This window comes from Podarcis erhardii (assembly GCF_964252035.2).
Source record: "Podarcis erhardii genome assembly, chromosome: 2".
NCBI lineage: Eukaryota > Metazoa > Chordata > Lepidosauria > Squamata > Lacertidae > Podarcis > Podarcis erhardii.
The window spans coordinates 76554357-76574797 of NC_138498.1; the positions used below are offsets into that span (position 1 = coordinate 76554357).

At 40.2% G+C, this 20441-nt stretch overlaps 1 protein-coding gene across 1 annotated transcript in view; it reads right to left on the minus strand.

The window, feature by feature from the left end:
* NT5DC2 (5'-nucleotidase domain containing 2) overlaps nt 1-19962 on the minus strand; it is a 28918-nt gene extending 8956 nt beyond the window's left edge. Inside the window, exons 1-8 of the mRNA XM_081847346.1 lie at nt 19324-19962; nt 14057-14241; nt 12378-12452; nt 9570-9625; nt 7519-7612; nt 2809-2937; nt 1981-2041; nt 1678-1780 (exon numbers count right to left, since the gene is read on the minus strand). Coding sequence (XP_081703472.1) covers nt 1678-1780; nt 1981-2041; nt 2809-2937; nt 7519-7612; nt 9570-9625; nt 12378-12452; nt 14057-14241; nt 19324-19657 — 1037 coding nt within the window. The 5' untranslated portion in view covers nt 19658-19962. The remainder of the gene's footprint in view (nt 1-1677; nt 1781-1980; nt 2042-2808; nt 2938-7518; nt 7613-9569; nt 9626-12377; nt 12453-14056; nt 14242-19323) is intronic.
* Nucleotides 19963-20441: the final 479 nt, after the last annotated feature.

The following is a 20441-nucleotide window of genomic DNA, read 5'->3' on the forward strand; positions in this document are numbered from 1 at the left end:
TAAGGAGGTTACAAAAGAGAAAAATATTAACTATGAAAATCAGTAAAGTTTTCTTTTAATGCTTTTAAAACTGTTCACCAAGCACCTCAAGTCTGACAGGGTAGACCCCTGTCAGATCTCAGAGGCATTCCAGAGAACTGGGCCCACAGTTCTGAGCACACAACCTCTGGTGCATGCAAGCCAAGAGCAGAATTCAACTAAGTTGTCGTGTGCACAGAACAAGGTCTGCTAGCGCAATGGGCCGTCTTCTCCCTCTTCCCTGCCCTGCATCCCCCAAATATGTCCTGGAGGAAAACCCAGAACAGACTTAGGGAGTGTGTGAGGGCCCCATAGGAGAAAAGTCTTGTTGTCCCTATGTTGAATTCCACTCCATGTATCAGAGCCACAAGGGCCAACTAGCAGCAACTCCCCTGAAGACCTGGGTGATCAGACAGGATAATTAAGGAATCAGGTGGTCCCCAAGTTGTTAAGGCCCTGTGAATTAAATTATTCTCCAATCCTTCCCTGCCTGAAGTTCCCCATGGCTTCTGAGTTCAGCTTGACAAGACCTCAACCATGCCTTTAGGCTAAAAGGTTCATACTGGCTAGTCCATTCGTGAACTAGGCTAGGAAGCCAGGACGGGTGTCACTTGCTGCATAACACATGCAGCAGCAAACATGCATTTGCCACCATATTACATGTGAAGAAGGCTTCAGCATTTTGAGGGCTCCTGCGGAGGTTTCTTAGAGAGGCACTTGGTACTTAATTCGTGAGATAAATGGCTCCAAGTCATTTCCAACCTAGATCAACAACAGAATAGCACCTTCAGTTCTGCAAAGGCACGGATGGAGTTCATGTTCCATTACCAAAGTCTACAAAAAACACCTATTATGGGAGAGTTGATTTTCTTAAAAAGGAGTTTACTATAGAATCTGAAGGCTTTGGCCCATTACCATCTATTCATTAGGTTACCTATAATGCATACAATGTTCTATTTTATTGCACAATCCTTCCCTACATGAAGATGGGGTGCATCCAGAGATCCCATCAGAGCCCAGTTGCTTCTCACTTTGGCACATGTGGAAGCACCACACACCACCAGGACATTATAGAAAACAGGATGCCTGTATTTACCTTCTCTATCCCCAGCCAGCCCTTTCCTTTGTTCCAGTAATTCAGATCCATAGCATGAGTCACAGCAGGCAAAAAGGGAGGGTGAGTTGGAAATATCAGAGGCACACAGACCATAGAGTTTAGTCCACATGCACCTATGCATACCAAGGTGGGACAACGAAACAGACCTTGCGCATGTACCAGGACAGAACTGTGCCCCTAGGAATGATTACAATCACTTTTCAAATTTAACTTTGCAACCACAGAACTAGCAATGCAGTTTCTCCAGTTTCACAGTCATGTACAATACTTTGCTAAAACTTGCTGTACTTGTTTGTAATGGTATGATTACGTTGTTAACTGAACGCCACCATCACCTGATGGTGAAAGCAGGGTAACAAATCAAATACACAAATAGATCCTCATGTTATTATAACAATAATAAAATCTTATCTTACAGCAATTAAAAATGTTTACATAAGAAAGCTGCTATCCAGATGGTCTACACTGAACAGTTACTACTGTCATTTAGCATTTGCACATAAGCAACCATTTCATCAAGATGCATAAGAGATGATACTCACACAAAGCTAAAAGGACTGTTTGTGATAAGAAATAGTTTTTTGTTATGGTTAACCAGTCGATTTAGGACAGCATAAGTTTCATCTCCATGAAGAATATATTTTTCTGCAAGAAACAGATTAAGCTAAGCATAATGTAGAAGTACACAACACTATGACAAAAAAGAAGAAAACATTTAGGCAAATTTCAGTTTGGTGGTTCATTAATTAAGTTTTGGTGGTTCATTAATCTAAAGCCATTAGATGCCAGACTGCATTCATTACTATTCAAAAAAAACCTTAATCAAAGTTTAGAACTTAACTGACCCATGTCCTTTTCAATCCATTTGTACATCATTCCTTTCACATGAACATCTTTAATGGCATCCTAAAACAGCAATGAGTAGTTATGCATAAGTCTTAAACCTTGTATTGTATTATACAGGACCATCAATGTATACACAGCTTTATAAAGTAATTATCAAAAGAGAAAACTGTCAGGAACTTGACATATGATGTAGGAAATCTGCACCCAAAGCACTAACACAGTCTGTGTATCAGTGGACTTTGAGGGCTCTCTCTCTCTCTCTCTCTCTGTGTGTGTGTGTATGTAACACAGAGAAACCAAATGATAAGTAATTTCCATGAATCCACTAAAGTCACTGATACATGGGTATATTTAAATTTACAGTCCAAAGCAACTGTGATGCTAAAGATGTATAAGCAGAGTTCTGCTTGTGTGGTCAGGTTCTTATAGGTGTTGAAAAAAAGCACCTTAGGAGTATTACTGAGGATGACAAATGACAAAAGCAATGTGCAAAGCAGAGTCATGACACCTTAAAGATGAAGTGGAATCCAGTCCACCAAAGCATATGCCACAATAAAACATGTTAAATCTTTAAGGTACCACAAAACTGGTGCTTTTGCTGCAACAGAATAACATGGCTGCCCCTCTGGAAAATGCAATATAGAGATTCACTATACTTCATGCTAATTAAAATAATAATTAATGATTGCTTGATTTTTTTTGTCTCCTTTATTTATTTATTACTATTTGACAATGATACATTATGCTTGCACAATGCAACTCTCATATAAGACACGGGACTGCCAAAGGCAGAGTTTTCACCTATACCCTAAAACAGCTGTACTCACACTTATATCCTTGTAAAGATGAACTTGGTCATACTCAATATTGTGAGTCATGAAATAGTCAGTCACGGATGAAAGCAGAGTCATTTCAGGAAGGGAGAAGATGTCCATAAACTGCTTAATTGATGGACCCTGTCCAAAAGAGGAAACACAATATAAAAACTGCTGTTTAACATAATGTACTTCTATATGAAGTGGGAGGTTGGACACAGTGTCTCACATTTCAGCTGAACACAGCGTACCCTCTGCGAATGCAATAATAGAGAGTTACTGAAGTTTTTGAATCAGCAGCTGTGGTTTTCCTCTCCAAAGCAATGAATCAAACGTGGCATGCATGTACAGGAGTCAGAGACTTACTGTAACTAGGCAAGTATAAGATGATTTTAGAGATTCTGGTAAACAACACTGGGAACATGGATACTTAACTGGCATGCATCTAATTCTATCAGGATTTGTGAAAGATTAGCAAGCCCCCTCTTTTTCCATCAGCTTTGGGACTGACGGAAAGAAACACCCATCTACTGATGTCTGCTTTTTTAAAGCTACTATTACGTTGTTGAGGCTGTTCTACTGCTGTCTTGGGTTTTACTTGAGATGCCTTTCGCTCACCTAATGGTCTCAAAAGATGGGATATAACATACACACACATGAAAAAACTGCTTCAGCAGCAACTTCATATGGCCAAGGAATACAAAAACAAATAACATTAATTCATTTACTTTGGTAAATTTGGTAAAAATTCCACGCAGGAAACAAGATCATTCAAGTTATTAAAAACTGCAACATTGTAAATAATTATGTATACAGATTCATTCCTTAATATTAATATACCTCTTTAAAGGAACTTCATTGACCCATTAACCTATGATCTACAAATTATATTCAAAATTGGATTGGGTTTGGGTTGCTATATATTTTTAACTGTATAATCAGTTTATATAGTCACTTCCGTACAGAAAGGTGACTGGACAGACTGCACTCACGTGTTCACCATTTCACTATAGAAACTGAACAGAGAGATTGCACACACATAGGTACAGCAAATCTTTGTCATGATGCAAGGGGATAAACCTATTGCATGGTATTCACATGCTATCAGACATGGAAAAAACATAGTAGATAGAGGGATAAATCATTGGTTAGCTTTTGATTTGCATGGGACCATTGTGGGGACAGATTGGTAATGGTCAGGAATGTATATGTGTTATTGTATAGAACAACAACAAAAAAGTATTCTCCCCCCCCAATCTTTTGAGGCAATACAGCTCAAGTCTATTTGAAGCATTTGGATTTAGCTGTATTAAAATAAGCTAAATGAAATAAAAATAAAATAAATACAAGTACCCTAGATTGAACTGCACTGACATGCAGAATATGAGAAAATATCAGTGATCTCAAACTCTGTACCTCCAGTGCCTATTCTGGTCACTAAAAGGGTATAGTAAAAAGTAGGATACTACTGTACATGGTGATTTGTTTATTTCAAGAAGTACTTCCCAATTTCTCAGGTCTTTAAAGAAATGAGTCTCTAGAAATGGCAACAATGACACAGACAAAAATCTGTTCTCTTTTAGCAGCTGAGCAGTACGAAACAAAAAACAAAAACAAAAAGCCAAGACTGAACTACAAATTAAAGCCGTATGTGGCAGTCTGTTAACAACTGAAAATTATTGAAATATGACCTTTCCTTTCATCTGACTAAAGGAATAATCTGCTTTATAATACAGATTATGCTAAGAAACACTTTTATTAAACAGAAATCAGATACTAACTGCCATATGGCCATGGGGCTGGTATCGTTGCTGATTGAGCAAAACAGCTACACCATAATGACCTTAACTAGTCAAGACCTAATTCAACAGAACTCATCTTCCAACTATAATGACATCAACAAATTATTTCTGGTCTGTCAGTTGGAAGGGACTTATGTACACTGTCAATGCACACACTAGAGCAATAAACTAATCAATACCATGTTATCAGACCATTTAAGACCTACCTTCCTTCTTTTTAGGCTTCTGACTTGCTAAGCTAACATTATTCTACCAATATCTTGTGTTTTTTTTAATACATGTATCATCTCCAATGCTTCCCATATTTTAATCGGATACTTTTAATTTCTTGATGAAACCCTGACATTTGTTTTAAAACAATGTAATAAGCAGCCTTAAATGTGTTCAAAGGACCCCAGGAGGGGAGATAATTATTTTAAATAAGAAAGGCCAATGAATAGTTGCACTCGTGGGAGCCAGAACTGCAGACCTAGAGGTTACTTTAAAGTATAGCAGAACATGGAATATCTGCTATAAGGTAACTGCATATTATCTTAATGGAGGAAGAGGTCAGGGAAATAAAAAAGTGTTGGGAGAAGCCAAAGAAGCTAGAATGATCTTTGTTAAAACAGAAGGGATTCTCCCCGCCAGCAGACCACCACCTACAAGGTTTTAGATTAAAAACAGACAAATACTGCATAGGAATAGATGTTTCTTACTCAATCCAAATGCGAAGAAAAAATGTACCGTATAGTTAAAAGGTCTTTTTAAAAATCAATGTAATTTAGTTCTTTCTTCAAGCAATTATAAAAAAACCTCATGGGTCAGAATTTCCCTTTTTTGTCATCACATCATATATCCATGGTGTATGAGACAACAGTGTTTGCTTTACATATGGTTAATCTACCACTGAGCAAACAATTCTCAAAACTTTCCTACCTCACAGAGCTGTCACGAAGGACAAATAAGTCATGTTTAACCATGGTGTGTAATGGGTTTTGGTTTTTTTTGGTTTTGCAAAAAGCTATATAAAGCACCAAAAATCTGTCTACTGCAACTATGCTCTCTATCTTTTAAGATTTCACTGAACATCGCTCCCATTAAAGCATATCTCCACAGCTATTTTTTATGACATTACAATTTACAGGATGGTTAATACTGTACATCTCTTGATTGTACAGTATGATCATATAAAACACATATTAGGCCCTCCTCCCACGAAGATAGAAATAAAACTGAATGGAAGCTAGTATGCAGGAATAATTTGTACCAACCTTTAGGAGATTGTTAATGGATGAATACACACACCATTTACCGGCCTTTCCCACAGACCTGTACCCAATGAGGGCAAGGAAACATGAAGACATGACTGCACTGTTGAAGGAACCTCACAGAAACAGAAAACCTTCTCTAGAAAAGGCGGCTGTTCTGCAGCTCAATTGGCAGCAAACAACAGCTTACACATCTCTACAGACAGGTAGGCTATGAGTCTCTACAGACAGGTAGGCACACATCCCCTCTCCCAAAATTCACGAGAGATTACATACTCTCATGAAGTGAGTAACAGGGTACTAGTCCAGCTCAGGTCAGGAAAAGGGATTTAAGTCAGCTGCTTAAAGACAGGTTTCTGGCATTTCACAATCTTCTACAAATGAGAAGGAATCCAGCTGAGGAGCGTTTTACTGTCACAAAACTACTTCTAGACTCCACTGAAATGTAACATATTGTATCCAACCAAGTCACCCCATTAATGGAGAAACTTCTGCCTACGCAAAGGAACTTCCTCTACACCCCTTGAGCCCCTTTACCCAAAATCTTGTTCTGGGGTCCTTCCAACCTTCTGGATCAACTGTGGAGAGGGGGACATGGGAAGACAGGAAGAGTCCTTCTTGGATGAATTTGCTGAGTACAACCCAGTGTGTTACATACAAGTATTACTTCTGTTCTAAAGGGGTGTATTGCACGTCTCCCTGTCCAATGGGAGAAGGACAATGTATTTCAAAAATTGAAACTAGGGAATTGTTCAAATGTTACTTTATCTGTGAACCTTAATGCATAAAAAATGACGAGAAGGAGAGTAAGGCAACACTTGCACCAGAAAAGCCTATGTTTATCTGAATGCACTATCTCATTGACCTTGAGGAATGAGTACACAAGCCTGAGATTTGCTCATGATTTAGGTGTGCACAGAGATTCAGAGAGTGACGTAGTCTGAACTGTCTCCAAGAGTAACACTATTTCTGAATAAATGCAGAGCGTCAAATTACAAGCCTAGAGAAAAATATTTTCTTTTAATAAGTTGCTGTTAAGTCCTTTGGAAAGGAACACTATACAGTGAGTTGGGGTGGCTATCTGGTAGCTTACAGATCCTATCTGGCCATTGAACAACTTCATCTAGTCCTCTGCAGTGCTACTAAATTCCAATGGTGTTGAAAAACAACAACAAACTTAGATTTGAAGGGTTGAAATGGTTGTAAAAAGATGCAAGAGATCTAATCTCCATATTAACACCATGGCTGTTGGGGTTTGTATAAATATGCTGACAGACACCCAGACTTCTGGGATACCCATTGGAACAGCAGAGCCCCAGAGACGACCACTCCCAAGAAAGATGAACAGATGCATAAGTACTATGCAAAAATATGAATAATTATTCAGCATTGCTAGTAATAATAATTAAAGTGCTCCCTTGGTGGTCTTATCTGGAGTCATCCAGTCAGCCAACAAATTTATTATTATTTTACAAAAGTCAACCAGACTCACCGTCTCCCTGACAAATTGTTCATAAAGCTCCTGAAGAAACAGTATGTTTAAACTGGCAAGCACTGCCTTTTCACACTTGGAAGAAATCACTGGCATTTACACTTAATTCCTTAGATATTGGATTTCTCAGAGCCAACGCCCCATTTTATTAAATGGTCAAGAACGAAGCTTACGGTACCTTGCCGTAAAAGTCACTCATCTGGTATAATGGAATATGCTGGGTCCCGCCATACATCTCAATAACCTCTTCATCAGGCACTGGTTTCAGCCCTCTATAAGCAAGTTCAAAGAGTGAATGTCAACCTCAAGTGAGATAAATGCCAGAAAGGAGAAAAAGGACAGACTGGAATGAAAGTCTATTTCTATCACAGCATGGGCCTTTCAGCTGCCCCAGAATCAAAGAAAGCAGAGATTAAACTTTTCACAGATCATTTGTAAATTGGTAGCCAGCTGTGTTCACTTCACTGAGAATCATTTCTGATTGGTTATTCTGTGTAACGTTTTTTTAAAAAAGTTATATAATGGGTATGTACTTTGGAAGTGCAAATCAACCAACATAGCTCCTCTTGGTTTTATCACCATGTTAATAAAGGTTCACTGTATTTTTTTATGGGGAGTGTTAAATTTCAGGTGCTTCAGCATTGACCCAAGATCCTTCAATGATTCAACTCACTGCATAAAACAGTAGTGTCTGAATATTATCAAGCATCTTTTGAAGTAGCTTCTGAATCATGCAAACAGCTTCATGTAATGTATAGACAACAAACTAAAGAATATTTCTCTGAAGGAAATTAAGGAAACAAAATATAATAATATAATATAATATAATATAATATAATATAATATAATATAATATAATATAATATAATATAATATGATATGATACTGTGTAAAAAAATAACAAATGAGACTTAGTTTTTTGAGAACAATCGGAAGTTTATTTTATCCTTCTTACTGTCATTTTTTATTTCCTTTTTATTTATTTTTTGTTGTATTTTTCTTTTTCTTGTGTAGTGTTAAACTGTAATATGCATAAACTGTAATATGGCAAATTGTTGTGTAAATATGTGTTGAATGTTTAATAAAGATTTATACATTTTTTAAAACAAAAAACAAAAAAGTAGCTTCTGAATCATGCAAGACAGCTTCATGTTTCATTGTTTTTCAGCTGGAATGCTTTTATTACAATTGTATCAAAAGTGACATTGAAAAGGACAAGGTATATGAAGCTAATAAAAGGAACCAGAGAATCTACACACACCAAAGTTATTAACAAAACAAAAGTTGACTAAACGAAGAACTGAGTCCAAACCCATCTGAGTCTATAGGATGCAAAAGGAATTTAAACTCTCCTCGGCTAAGCCAGTGTTCTTGGTATTGTATCTTAAGAAGTTATTCAGTTGGATTGGACAGTTATGTGGTTGAGACAGCTGGGCAAAGTAATGGGATACCACGACAGTTGCAAGAGAAAGGAGAATAAATGTCAGTGGAGCCCGGGCACAATGACAATAATTGCTTCTCCAGGGGAGAATTTCCACTAGACTCTGGTTCAAAGATGGCATAGCTGGTACCTGCTGCCTGTCCCCTATCTCTGCATTACTCGCAAAATTAAAACCTATTCAATCTAACTGGCAGATATGCATGCACGACAGGACATCATTTTTGTGCATTTTGCAAAGCAATAACTACAATCAGTTACTTTTGATAAATAAATAAATGATTAAACTTTCACTTCGAACATCATGTTCTGAACTTTTGACTCAGCTCTTAATTGACTGCTACTGGGTTTTGTTTTTTTTATGCTCAGAAAGGATCTTTCCACACAACTTCACTAATGAATGTGGCGGCTAAGCATATTTTTCAGGGCAGGATGCCAGCTTCCTTTTTTAAACTGTTGATGCAACTTGTGCACGTTTCAATTTCTTAGTGAGGGACAGTGAGATAAAGAGAACATCCGACTTCAGTAAGTCTTGCCAGCGTGTTCCGCCTGCACTGACTTAAGTCACGGACCTGGAATTCAATTGTGTAAACAAGAGTTTAATCTCTGCCAATAAAATATAATTAGGTTTTCACTCCTACTACATGTGGCCATTAAAATGCTGCATCAAAGCAACAAGCTTTAATAAGAGCAAGCAAAAGGCAACAGACCCAGAAAGAGAATGTACAGAGTTTGCATTTTTATTTGCCTTATATTCGCATATATTTTAAAAGAGATGATATTCAACTCACTGATATGCAGTACCCAACTGAACATAGTGGAAAGCATCAATCTTCATCAGAAGGCTCTGAAATATAAGCAGACCTTTACTGAGAAGATCCTCTGTATATTTTACTCATTCTGCAGAACCTAACATTAGAAGAAGTCCTACCTAAACTGATTTACAGATAGGTAGCCGTGTTGGTCTGCCGTAGTCAAAACAAAAAATTCCTTCCAGTAGCACCTTAAAGACCAACTAAGTTAGTTCTAGGTATGAGCTTTCGTGTGCATGGTATCTGAAGAAGTGTGCATGCACACGAAAGCTCATACCTAGAACTAACTTAGTTGGTCTTTAAGGTGCTACTGGAAGGAATTTTTTGTTTTGATCCTTCTATTGTAACACATTCTTAAATTCCACTCACAGATTGCTACTCATGCGTTAAGGTGCACTGGAGAGGGAGTGCTACTAAACCCCTCTGTCCCTGCAGAACACAACCACCACCACACCAAGCACATATAGCAAGATATATAGCAAGAGCCTTCTACTGGTTACCATTGGGCATGGAGGGAAGGGGAAAGAGGGTGAATTTGGAGGTATTGTAGAAGTTATTCAGAAGAATCCTACAGTTGCTTGGTGACAACCCTGGTCCTGATGGTATAATGTAACATTTGCAAAAGAGACAGCGCAAGTAAACACACTTTCAACAGAGTGTCTTGATTGGCAGCCTAGCTGTGCTCCACCTCCAAAGTCACAACAGCCAACAGGATTCCAACTAATTCAAGGACCAATCTGAGCCCCAGCCAGGGAACAAAGAGACAGCTCACATAAGACACGCAGCATGAAGCCACACTGGACTCATGGCTAGAGAGCAAAGAGCACACATATGGGAATTTGGTTATGGAGAACTTGGCATACACTCCTACCCAGCAGCTTAAGGGCAGGGAGGAGACAGGTAGGTGAGGATCACTTGTCTTCTCATCCCCCTTAAGGAGGAACTTTGCTTCAGAATTACACACAGCCACCGGGAACTTTAATTCCACTTCTGCAGTTATGAGTGAAAGGGCAAGGCAGTCCACACATGTAAGCAAGGGAAGGGGAAACCGAGGAGGAAACCATGTCTCAAAGCATAACTCTAAAGGCACCATCCATTCCTCCCCACTGAACACAACATGAAAATAAATGGGCATGCAGAACATTCAAAACACTTACGTGCTTCAGGTTCCCCCACAAGTTTGAACAGTGTACTTGCTAAATAAACTTTTCGTACTCAGCAGGTTGGCACATAACTGCATGTTAGCTAAGAGGGCTCCTGTTTGCAACAACTCCCTCAATACTCAAACATATACTATGCAATTATCAGCGAAGGACACTGGGAGCACAGGGATCTCTGTTGGTGAATTCTGTCTTTTCTCACTGAGGACCAGACATGCATGACTTATTTTTCCTTGCTGGATGGAGGGGTAGGAGGAGGAGAGAATGTGATATAAGCAGAAAAGTGTTCTATGGCAATGCCTTACAATACTGAACTTCAAGTTTTTAAAAAAGAAGTATGTTCAGTGTTAAATCTCTCACCTTGGTAGTTTGGAAGCTATAAAATACTTTCCAAATCCTTTTTTAAAAGTCATCTTCTCTAGCCCCAAGACTCCTCAGCTGAGGGTGATTGATAGTTCTGTGCAAATATCATATGGGCTTCATATATTATTGTGTTCTATGTATTTGACAAGCTAGCTGTCTGGCCCCAGTCCAATGCTTGTTAAGTTGAAAATAATGCCTTGTATGCAGAAGCCAAAAGGATGAGGGAAGGAAATTACACCTGAATAATCCTGGCCCCATAGGAACACCATACTGTTATATTAACCAGGCTTTTATGATATGTTTATTTTTTAATCTTGCTGTCCCATTAAGAACACAGTTGAGCACAACACACATATATCACTTTTTTAGGGTGCATATGAGGAACTTCCATGGGAAACTAGAACAGCACAGTAGAATTGTAGGAGCAATTGTAAATTTGCTTGCTATATAATGGGGCTGCCCTGTTTATCTTGTTTTCATCTATGCAGACACTCATGCTTCACAATCCACTGGATTAAAGACTAAAACTCCCAACCTCATAAAATTGCCCAAGTTTCTCTTCTGTTATGTATGTGTGGAAAGACACCCTCCCCCTTTAAAACACACACACACACACACACATTTATATATGCCAAGTGCATGAAGCAATAATGTGCGCAAGTTAAATGCACACAAGTTGCAAATTACCTGTAGCTACAAGACAAAGTCTGAGGAGCCTTGATAGCTCAGTTGGTTAGAGTGTGGTGCTAACACACCAGGTTGCAGGATTGATCCCCTTATGGGACAGCTGCATATCCCTGCATGTCAGGGGGTTTGGACTAGATGATCCTCAGGGTCCCTCCCATCTTTACAATTATATGATTTCTAGCATCACTACAACATAACAGTGTCTTACATACTATTAACAGTGTTGCCCAGCAAACAAAACAAATCCCTTAATCTTCCCCAGGTATTTTGCTGACAAAGATGTGAAAGAGCCTGTACCAACACCCAGCTTCACCTCTTTGACAATGCAGTGCACTCTGGCAATGCTCCCAAGTCAGTGTGTGATTGGTCAAGTCACCCAAAGGGCTGCCTGCCCAAACACTCAAAGTCATTGATAATTACACTTCTTATTCTAAGGGTAGCCATGATTTTTCAGCAGTAATTAGCTCACCATGCACACAGATATTTCCAGTGGGCATACAACTCACAAGCTCCCTTGTTCGTCTCTATGAATACAACAAGCTAACACATGAACAAAGACTGAAGTTGTATATCTTACCTTGTGGACATCATAGTGAAGCCCTCTTATGGCAAATCCAGGAATGTATTCATATTTTCTGAGTCCTTCTGGGTACTACAAAACATTCCACTAGAAAGCATCAGTATGTTTTGTTTCACAGGGGTGTGTACTGCATTATATTCAGGTTTTTTTGTTTATCCAAAGACCAGTAGAAACCCAGAAGACCCAGAATGTTGGACTACAACCTGGGAGACTAAGGTTCAAATTCAAGCTCAGTTACAAAACTCAAAGGATGATCTTGAAACAGTTATTGCCTCTCATTCTCCATCACTCACAGCATTGTTGTGATGATAACATGAAAATTGGGGAACTATGTACATCATTTTTAGCACCTTGAAGAAAGGGAGGATGCAAATAACACAATATAAAATTAAAATAAAACAGGAGACAATGGCTTGGTTTGAATAAAATACTAACATATGGTTAAATTAGCATTACAAAAATTATTCTCAGTGAGCCTGGACTTGTGCACTCTGCCCTCTAGTGTGACTGTGTGGACGACTTTGGAAGTTTCTGCTTTAGATTACCCACAGTTTAACATGCCAACCAAACACTATACTATGGTTTAACCTAACTACAGTTAGCTGAAATAAGAGAGATTATTATTTATTATACCGTCCTTCACCCGAGGATCAGAGGGAGGTTTACTATATGAAAACACAAAAATACATAACAAAAACAAAACCCCTTACAGTTTAAAAGTCCACAGATTGTTCGATTAGCCAAAGACTAATTAACATAACGCAGGTGCCAGGCAAGCCTCCCTGGGGAGAGCCTCCACAAACTATGGTTTGGAGTTGGCTTTAACTAACCATAGTAAGATTAACTACAGTGTGTCTGGATTCAGATGCCATGGCAAGTGGCAATTAATTTAAAATGGAAGTGAAAGCTTTTAAACACCTAGTTGTGACTGTAGGGTGGGGGAGCTTAGCCTTATGTGAATAAACCTTGGGTATGTATAGACCTTTGACACCTGAGATCTATATTATCAGGATCAACTCTATTTTTTGTGACTGCATGTTCTGTAATTGTTAAGCTTTAAAAACTGTTTTTAATGTCATACTTTTTAATTTTAGCAACATGATTTGGGCCAAAGGGTGGGCAATAAATTAAAATCATAATCCATTTTTGGGAATGGCTACAAGGGGAAGAGTGGAAGCATTTATTTACATGTTCAGGTAACTACATTTGCTCCTATGAATTAATCTGGATCAACTGTGGTTAGGGTTAACAAGCAATCTTCAAACCATGGTTAATAATCCTTAATCATAGTCAACACTAGCTGCAGTTTGTTCAAGTGTGGTCAAAACAAACACTAGTTAGTTTTTTTAAAAAAACAGCAAATGTTTCCAGTCTCCTTTTGGCTGTGTCAGAGGACATGAGGGGGGGGGGGGCGGTGCAGGGACTCAAGGCTTGCGAATATAATACTTAACACATGTTTATTATTATTTGTGAACTAGGCTATTATCATACAAAAGGTGTGGAAGGATCTTTTCTTGCTATTTATTTTATAAGCCCCAAGCAAATAAGTAGAGAATTATGTACATGCTGGTCTAAGGATCGTTTCCATACTGTCCCGTCATGCCCTGCTACAAATCAAGTGGATAAAATCAGCATTTGGTAGTTAGGCAATAAACAGCAAGATTAAGGTACGTTACCTTAAACTGTTCAATCAAGATGTCTCTGGCAGTGTTGAATATCATAGAATGTAACAAATTTGAATATTGCGCTAATGTGTAATCATAATCAAAGCCATAGATCTCCACATCTCCCAGACTGATCTCATTATTTGCATAAATAGCCGCTGGGTTAAGAAGACTGCAGACCCCTGGTGGGAGGAGATCTGGAATAAAATAAAGAAGGGAAAAAGCAAGAAAAAATAGCCTTTAAGCTTTTGATCTGAATACCATGTGGAGTGAGGATGCTGCCCTGAACTATGAAGTACCTGCCACTACAGTTTTCAGAGATGCTCCTGTATGCTTATATTCAGAATTGTGTTCTTCTCTTTTCTGAGATAGTGCTAGAACCTATTTGGCATCACAGTAGAGCTTAACCTGGGAAATTAAGAATTACTGATGTTGTCGTTTAGTCATGTCCGACTCTTCATGACCCCATGGACCAGAGCACACCAGGTACTCCTGTCTTCCACTGCCTCCCGTTCATTGTTCCCAGGGACAATAGGAGGCTCCACAGACAAATGTTTGAACCAGCCCCAAGTTAGAAAAACTCACAACACTTGGGAGTTGGAAATGTAATGCATAGTTGAAAGATGTTTAACACATTTGGTAGAGATGCCTTTTGATAGAAACAAATGGTTGATGACAGGAATTCATCTTAGATGAGAGGAATTAACATTGATTTTGAACTCTTAAAGACTATGTGCATATGAAGATTAAGCAGTACAAGCCTAGAAATTCATGTCATTGTTTATGGTATGAAATGGATTTGCTGGTTTTTGTTGAACAGTGAGTTTGCTTGCTGAATTATCTTGAGAAATTGCTTATTTCACTGCATATTTGAATACATATTCCAATGCTCTAAGATAGGATGAATAGAATTCACGTAACAACTGTAGTAGGCTTCATAAAACTTTTTTTTAAACAAAACAAAACAAAACTGTAGTAGACTGCTTGATGAATTTCCAACTTGTTTTACGCTGGTGGAAGAAATCACATTCACATTTTTTATGTTTAATGTTTCCATGATGCAATGTGGAATATCTCTCTGAATTTGAAGGGAAAATCTGGATTTCCAAGAGCCCTAAAGATGTGTGTAGTACTTATGGAATCACCCAAAGGATCACTAATTTCAGTGTGAAAAATTAAATATTGTTTGGAATAACAAATCTTTAGAAACAGTAAAAATTCTCTTCTCTCAATCACGTATTAGTCTGAAAATTTTGACCATCACCAGCCCAAAGCCACTTAATATGTGCTTTCTTACTGAGCCGTAGCTAGGTGATCTTGCGCCCCTGGCAGAACCATTCAGATTGCACCCCCTAGCCATGGACAAATTAGCTCTTCTTTCTGTTGGCTATTTGTAGTATGGTAGCGCTGCAGAGAGCTTGCTGGGGAGACCATGCATTAAAAAGGGACTCAAAAATAACTTAAACAAGGTTTTAATTACAAAAAACAAAAACTCCTTATACACTAAATACATTAACAACAAACCAGACCCAACCACCAACCCAACCCCCAGGGTAATGGGAGAGCTAGGTGCTGCTCCTTATATACTACATGCAAATACTGACACACCTTAATCAATGCAACTCAGCAGCACCTGCTATGTTTCACAGCTGTAAAGCTGGGTCTCCTTATCTTGCTCTGGCCCTTGCTCTGGCCCCTTAAAGACATACACATTAGGTGGAACAATGATGAACCTTTACATTTAAAGAAACCATTCAACACTTTCCACCTCTCCTCCACACACCCCTTTCCACCCATTCAATTCATCCTCTATTTAAAACCATTTCTTATGAGGCAATAATTTATATTTATAGACATATTTTTAGCCGATTTTGTGGGGGGGGGCATCGCCTGCGCCCCTGCGGGGGCCCACCTCGCCACCCTCTAGCTACAGCCCTGCTTTCCTATTCTATATACCTCTCTCATGAAATGATAACAATGCTCTATTGTTTTGGATAGAATTATGCAAGATTTTGAATACTAATGAACCACTTCAATTACTACTGAAGCTAAAAGTATGACAATGTCCAAATAAATATAGGTTGCATGATACAAATAAGCTATTTCCTCAAAACACCATGCTAAATGCAGCATTTAGCTTCCCAAAGAAGGGAAAACAAAATGCTGTGAAAGCAGCTAAGCTTAAGCAACACTGAGGACTGAAGGAAGCAAACACTTCATCACACAAGATTTAACACAACACATCAGCTTCACATTCCTAGTGCCCTAAAAAAATATTTGCTCTCCAGCAATTTATTCTAAGTGGCCCTGCTTGATTCCTCAGGACTACTGCTATCTAATGAGAAACCCCCCCCCAAATGGGAACAAGTTAGCTAATGTTGCTACCATTAATATGCAAATAGAAACACCACAAAACAACTAACTTCCCAAACTCATCACTACAGATTTGCAGTTGATACTTAAGTCACACAGCACCCAGGTTAAAAAGGATTAAGACCAAGCTTGTTTTGTTAACTGATGTTTTAGCATATTGTCTTACGTTTTTAATATAAGAAGCCAGGTCCATTGTGGGGAAAACAAAGGCTCCAGCAAATCAGACTTATCATAAGCCATGGAAGGCTCAGCAGGAGCACTGGGAGCTTTTCATTTTCTTCTCCCCTTAGTCACATTTATGCCTTTCACTACCCTCCTTCCCATAGCTCATGCTTGGTTCCACATCCATTTCCTCCCTTTCTTTCTCTTTTCCTCCCTCCAGTTTGAACCTTACAGGCTCCTTCCTACCTCCCTCCCTCTCTAACCAACTCCCACAGACGCCTCTGAACTATGCATGTGGAGAACTGCTGTTAGCGTCCATTCAACTAAAATGCTGTTGGGGGGCAGGGCAAGCTGAAGTGCTGAGGGCCACTGGTGACCTCTGGCCACTACTTTAAAATGCTGACTAGTCTGCTTAGAGCAAGAAAGGTAAATGTTTGGAATTGCACTCAGAAACCACCCAGGAACCAGGGGAGCTGTTTCAAAATAGATGCTATCTGCTCCCTGATACTTGTCAATAATCTGGCTGTCACATTCTGAATTCCCTCAGCTGAAGTTTGCAAAAGCACTTCAGGAGCAGCCTGAAGCAGAAACCCAATCTAGAAGTTACAAGCATGCAAAACAATGGTCAGGGAACTATTCCCCATGAGTTCCCAAAGAGTCCTAAAGCTGGTAAAAAAACAAGTCTACAGACCACTGCTCCCACTCCACCATACCAGCACCTTCAGGCAGACTTCAGGCTTAGGGAACTAACTTGCTTTTACTAGCTCTACTAACTGGAGCCAGGTGTAAAGAATTCTCAGTTCAGCAGTTTGCTTTGGATACCAGAACTGAATGGAACTCAGTTCTTCTACAGTTTGGGAATGGTCTACCCACATCCCCAAACTATTCATTTGAGGAGTATAATTTAGGGTCATTCTTACTTATAATGTAGGGTCATTCTTAGTTAAACAACTATGAGCGAGAAATCCTTGATAACCTACTTCAGATCACCCAGAGAACTGTCCAACTCTGTCTTAAGGAGGTATGTAACCCCATTTACAAAGTCTCTCCCAAAGGGATCAGAACATCTGACCCGAGTTTCAGCTTGTTTTGCGCTTATCCAGCTCACCACCAAACTGAATGAAACTATTATCTTGAACCTTTTCATTCCAGGTTCTGGTCTGGTTCCAGGACAGAATTGGCTTTGGTCACCCTGACAGGCAGGGCCAACCCACTACATGATTTTGACACCTTTGGTGACTCACAAAAAGGTGCCCTCTCCCCACCAGGGAAAAGGGGTGAAGATTTCCACCAGGAACAAGGGAGGAAATAAATACATACATTGGGATTTGCTGCTCCTGTGGATCCTGCCACCTGAGCCAGTTGGCTCACCTTGCTTTATGGGTGGGCCCTCCTGATAGGTGACCTTTATTGGGAGAGGGAAAGGGGGAATTGCAGCTCTGTTACTTTTGCTTGATCCCTCAACAACTTTCAGCTGATGACCATGGGGTGGTAGTTGAAGGCACTGTACTGTATTCATTCTCTTCCAACTTGTGGTACTCCTGAGAACAGTACTAGGTTATTGCCAGGTGACAGAGATACAATTATGCTGCAGGGTGCAACAAGTATCAAATATACAAATAAACTCAAGAGCTTACTTGGATTTTTAAGATTAGAACATTTGTAAATATTTTAATTCATGACAACTCAGTAACATAGACTTCTGTTGTTTAAATTTTATGGGGGAGGGGAATGAAGGTATTGAAAAAATCTTAACATACCGCTTTTAGCAATCTGAAGAGCTGCATGCCCATTATTTAATAGATGGTGATAGTCTATTAATTACAAATTTGAAACTGCCCAACATGACTGATATTGTATCAGCTCATTATGTTATTTATTTTTATGAACATGCATTTTTAGACTGCAGATTTTCTATAGAAAAATATAGCACTGTAAAATTTTCCACCCCATTTCACTGGGTTTTAGAGTAAATGAATCTGGTATTTTTTTACATCTGTTATCTTGAAATTGTTGTCCCTGCTAGTTTCTTCCACTAGCATTTAACATACTTGGCAATGGTAAACTACTGATTATGACTTTGCCAAGGGGACATTTACTCACTGAGGGCATTCTAGAAATACAAAATGGTTTCAGATGTAGACATTAACAATACATCATATAGGATATGAAAGGCCCTAAAGTGGGCAGATGAGAACTTAATAATAATCTTATCTATCTATTACAAGAATACAGTACACTAGATACTGATATCTAAGTGATTGAAGGAACTCAGCTGTATATTAACATGTGTCCCATATGATCTAACTTGGTTTATGCCCTTCTCATCTGAGCAGACATCTATTCTCAAAAGAGTATTTGAAGCCATTCTAACTTTGGAGGGCTGCGGATCTAGAAACTCCTGCTTGCTCTCTACAGTGACAAATGAATATCTGATGAAACATGTTGGACAAACCAACAAAAGCAATCAGATGGGATTCTGGCCACACAGCTCCCTGGCGAAATTAGAACACAGCTACGGTACTGCACTCCTTTTCATATAAAACCAGGCTGCGAACAGCTTAATCTGATGGCTCCCAACGGGGCTAACGATTTGCAGTGGGGCAGCTGGGGGAGGCAGCATTGCAATTTATCACCATCAGGTTCCACTTCCACAAATGCATCAGGCACACAGTCAAAGCTCCCACCCCGCGTGGGAAGGCTAATAATAATAATAATAATAATAATAGTAATATTTTGGTTACCGTAAACCAGCTTTTTCATCTCGTGGTACCTGGCCCAGAGATAGGACTTGGTGTCGACCCCTTCGACGGGGCTGCCCAAAGGGGCAGTGGCTGCATGGCTGGAGTCCCCGGCTCTCTTGACTTTGCCGTTCAAGGAGGGCGGCGGCGGCGGCGGCGGCGAGTGTCCCGCCGACTGGTGCTGGTGGGCCCTCGGCTGGCTGCAGCCAGCGCGCCCGTCTCCGCTGCCTTTGGAGGCGCAGCTGTGAGTGGAAGCGGCAGCGGCCACCAGCTGCAGACCGACTCCGCCGCTCTTCCACACGCTGCCGCCTGCAGCCTTGAGTCCCGCGGCAGCCATGGAGCCTCTCCGGGGCGGCAGGACACCTCTTCTGTGGGGGGTTAAAAGGCCATAACCTCAGAGAAGCACGAAAAGGCCACCTCAGCCCCTCGCAGTCCCCTGCTCTCTGCTCCGGCCACTGGCCGCGCGACGCGACTTCTCCAGCCTCCGCCGCCGCCGCGCAAGAGCCAACCAGCCAATGGAAGCGCAGCCAAGCTGGCCAATCCCTGGCGCCCCATCAGGAGAGACCCCTTGCGAGGAGGAGCAGGCGGCGGGGTCCCCGAACCCAGGCGCTGCGTGGCGACGTGGGATTTGTAGGCTGAGCGAATCTTTTCCTAGCGGCCTCTCTCCGAGTATTCGAGGAGCCAAGGACTACCACACCCGTGAGCCTTTTCGCCCGCCCAGCTAGAAGGCATTTAAATCATTCAGTGCGGGGATGTTTTCCAAAAGACTGCGCGCTTGACGATTGTGTTGCGCGGCGGTTCTTGCCGTGGGGAAGAGGGAGGTTTGGGCTACCGTTTCTATTTGTCGACTGCTTTTCCTCGCTTAGTTGTTTCTGCCTGTCTGGAGAAAGAGGGGACGTCTATTCGTTAGAGGAGCTCGCAGTGAAATAAATGGATGGGGGGAGAAGAGAGAAGGAAATTGCTCCTCCACGCTAAGCCTATTTATTCAGAAATAAGTTCCATTGCTTTCAGCGGGGCTTACTCCTATGAATTCTTACCAAGGAATAAGCGCCACAGGGCTTCTGTGAGCCTAGTGAGATTTGGCGTCAGGGGTCAATATACTGATGACACTCGGTTCTCTT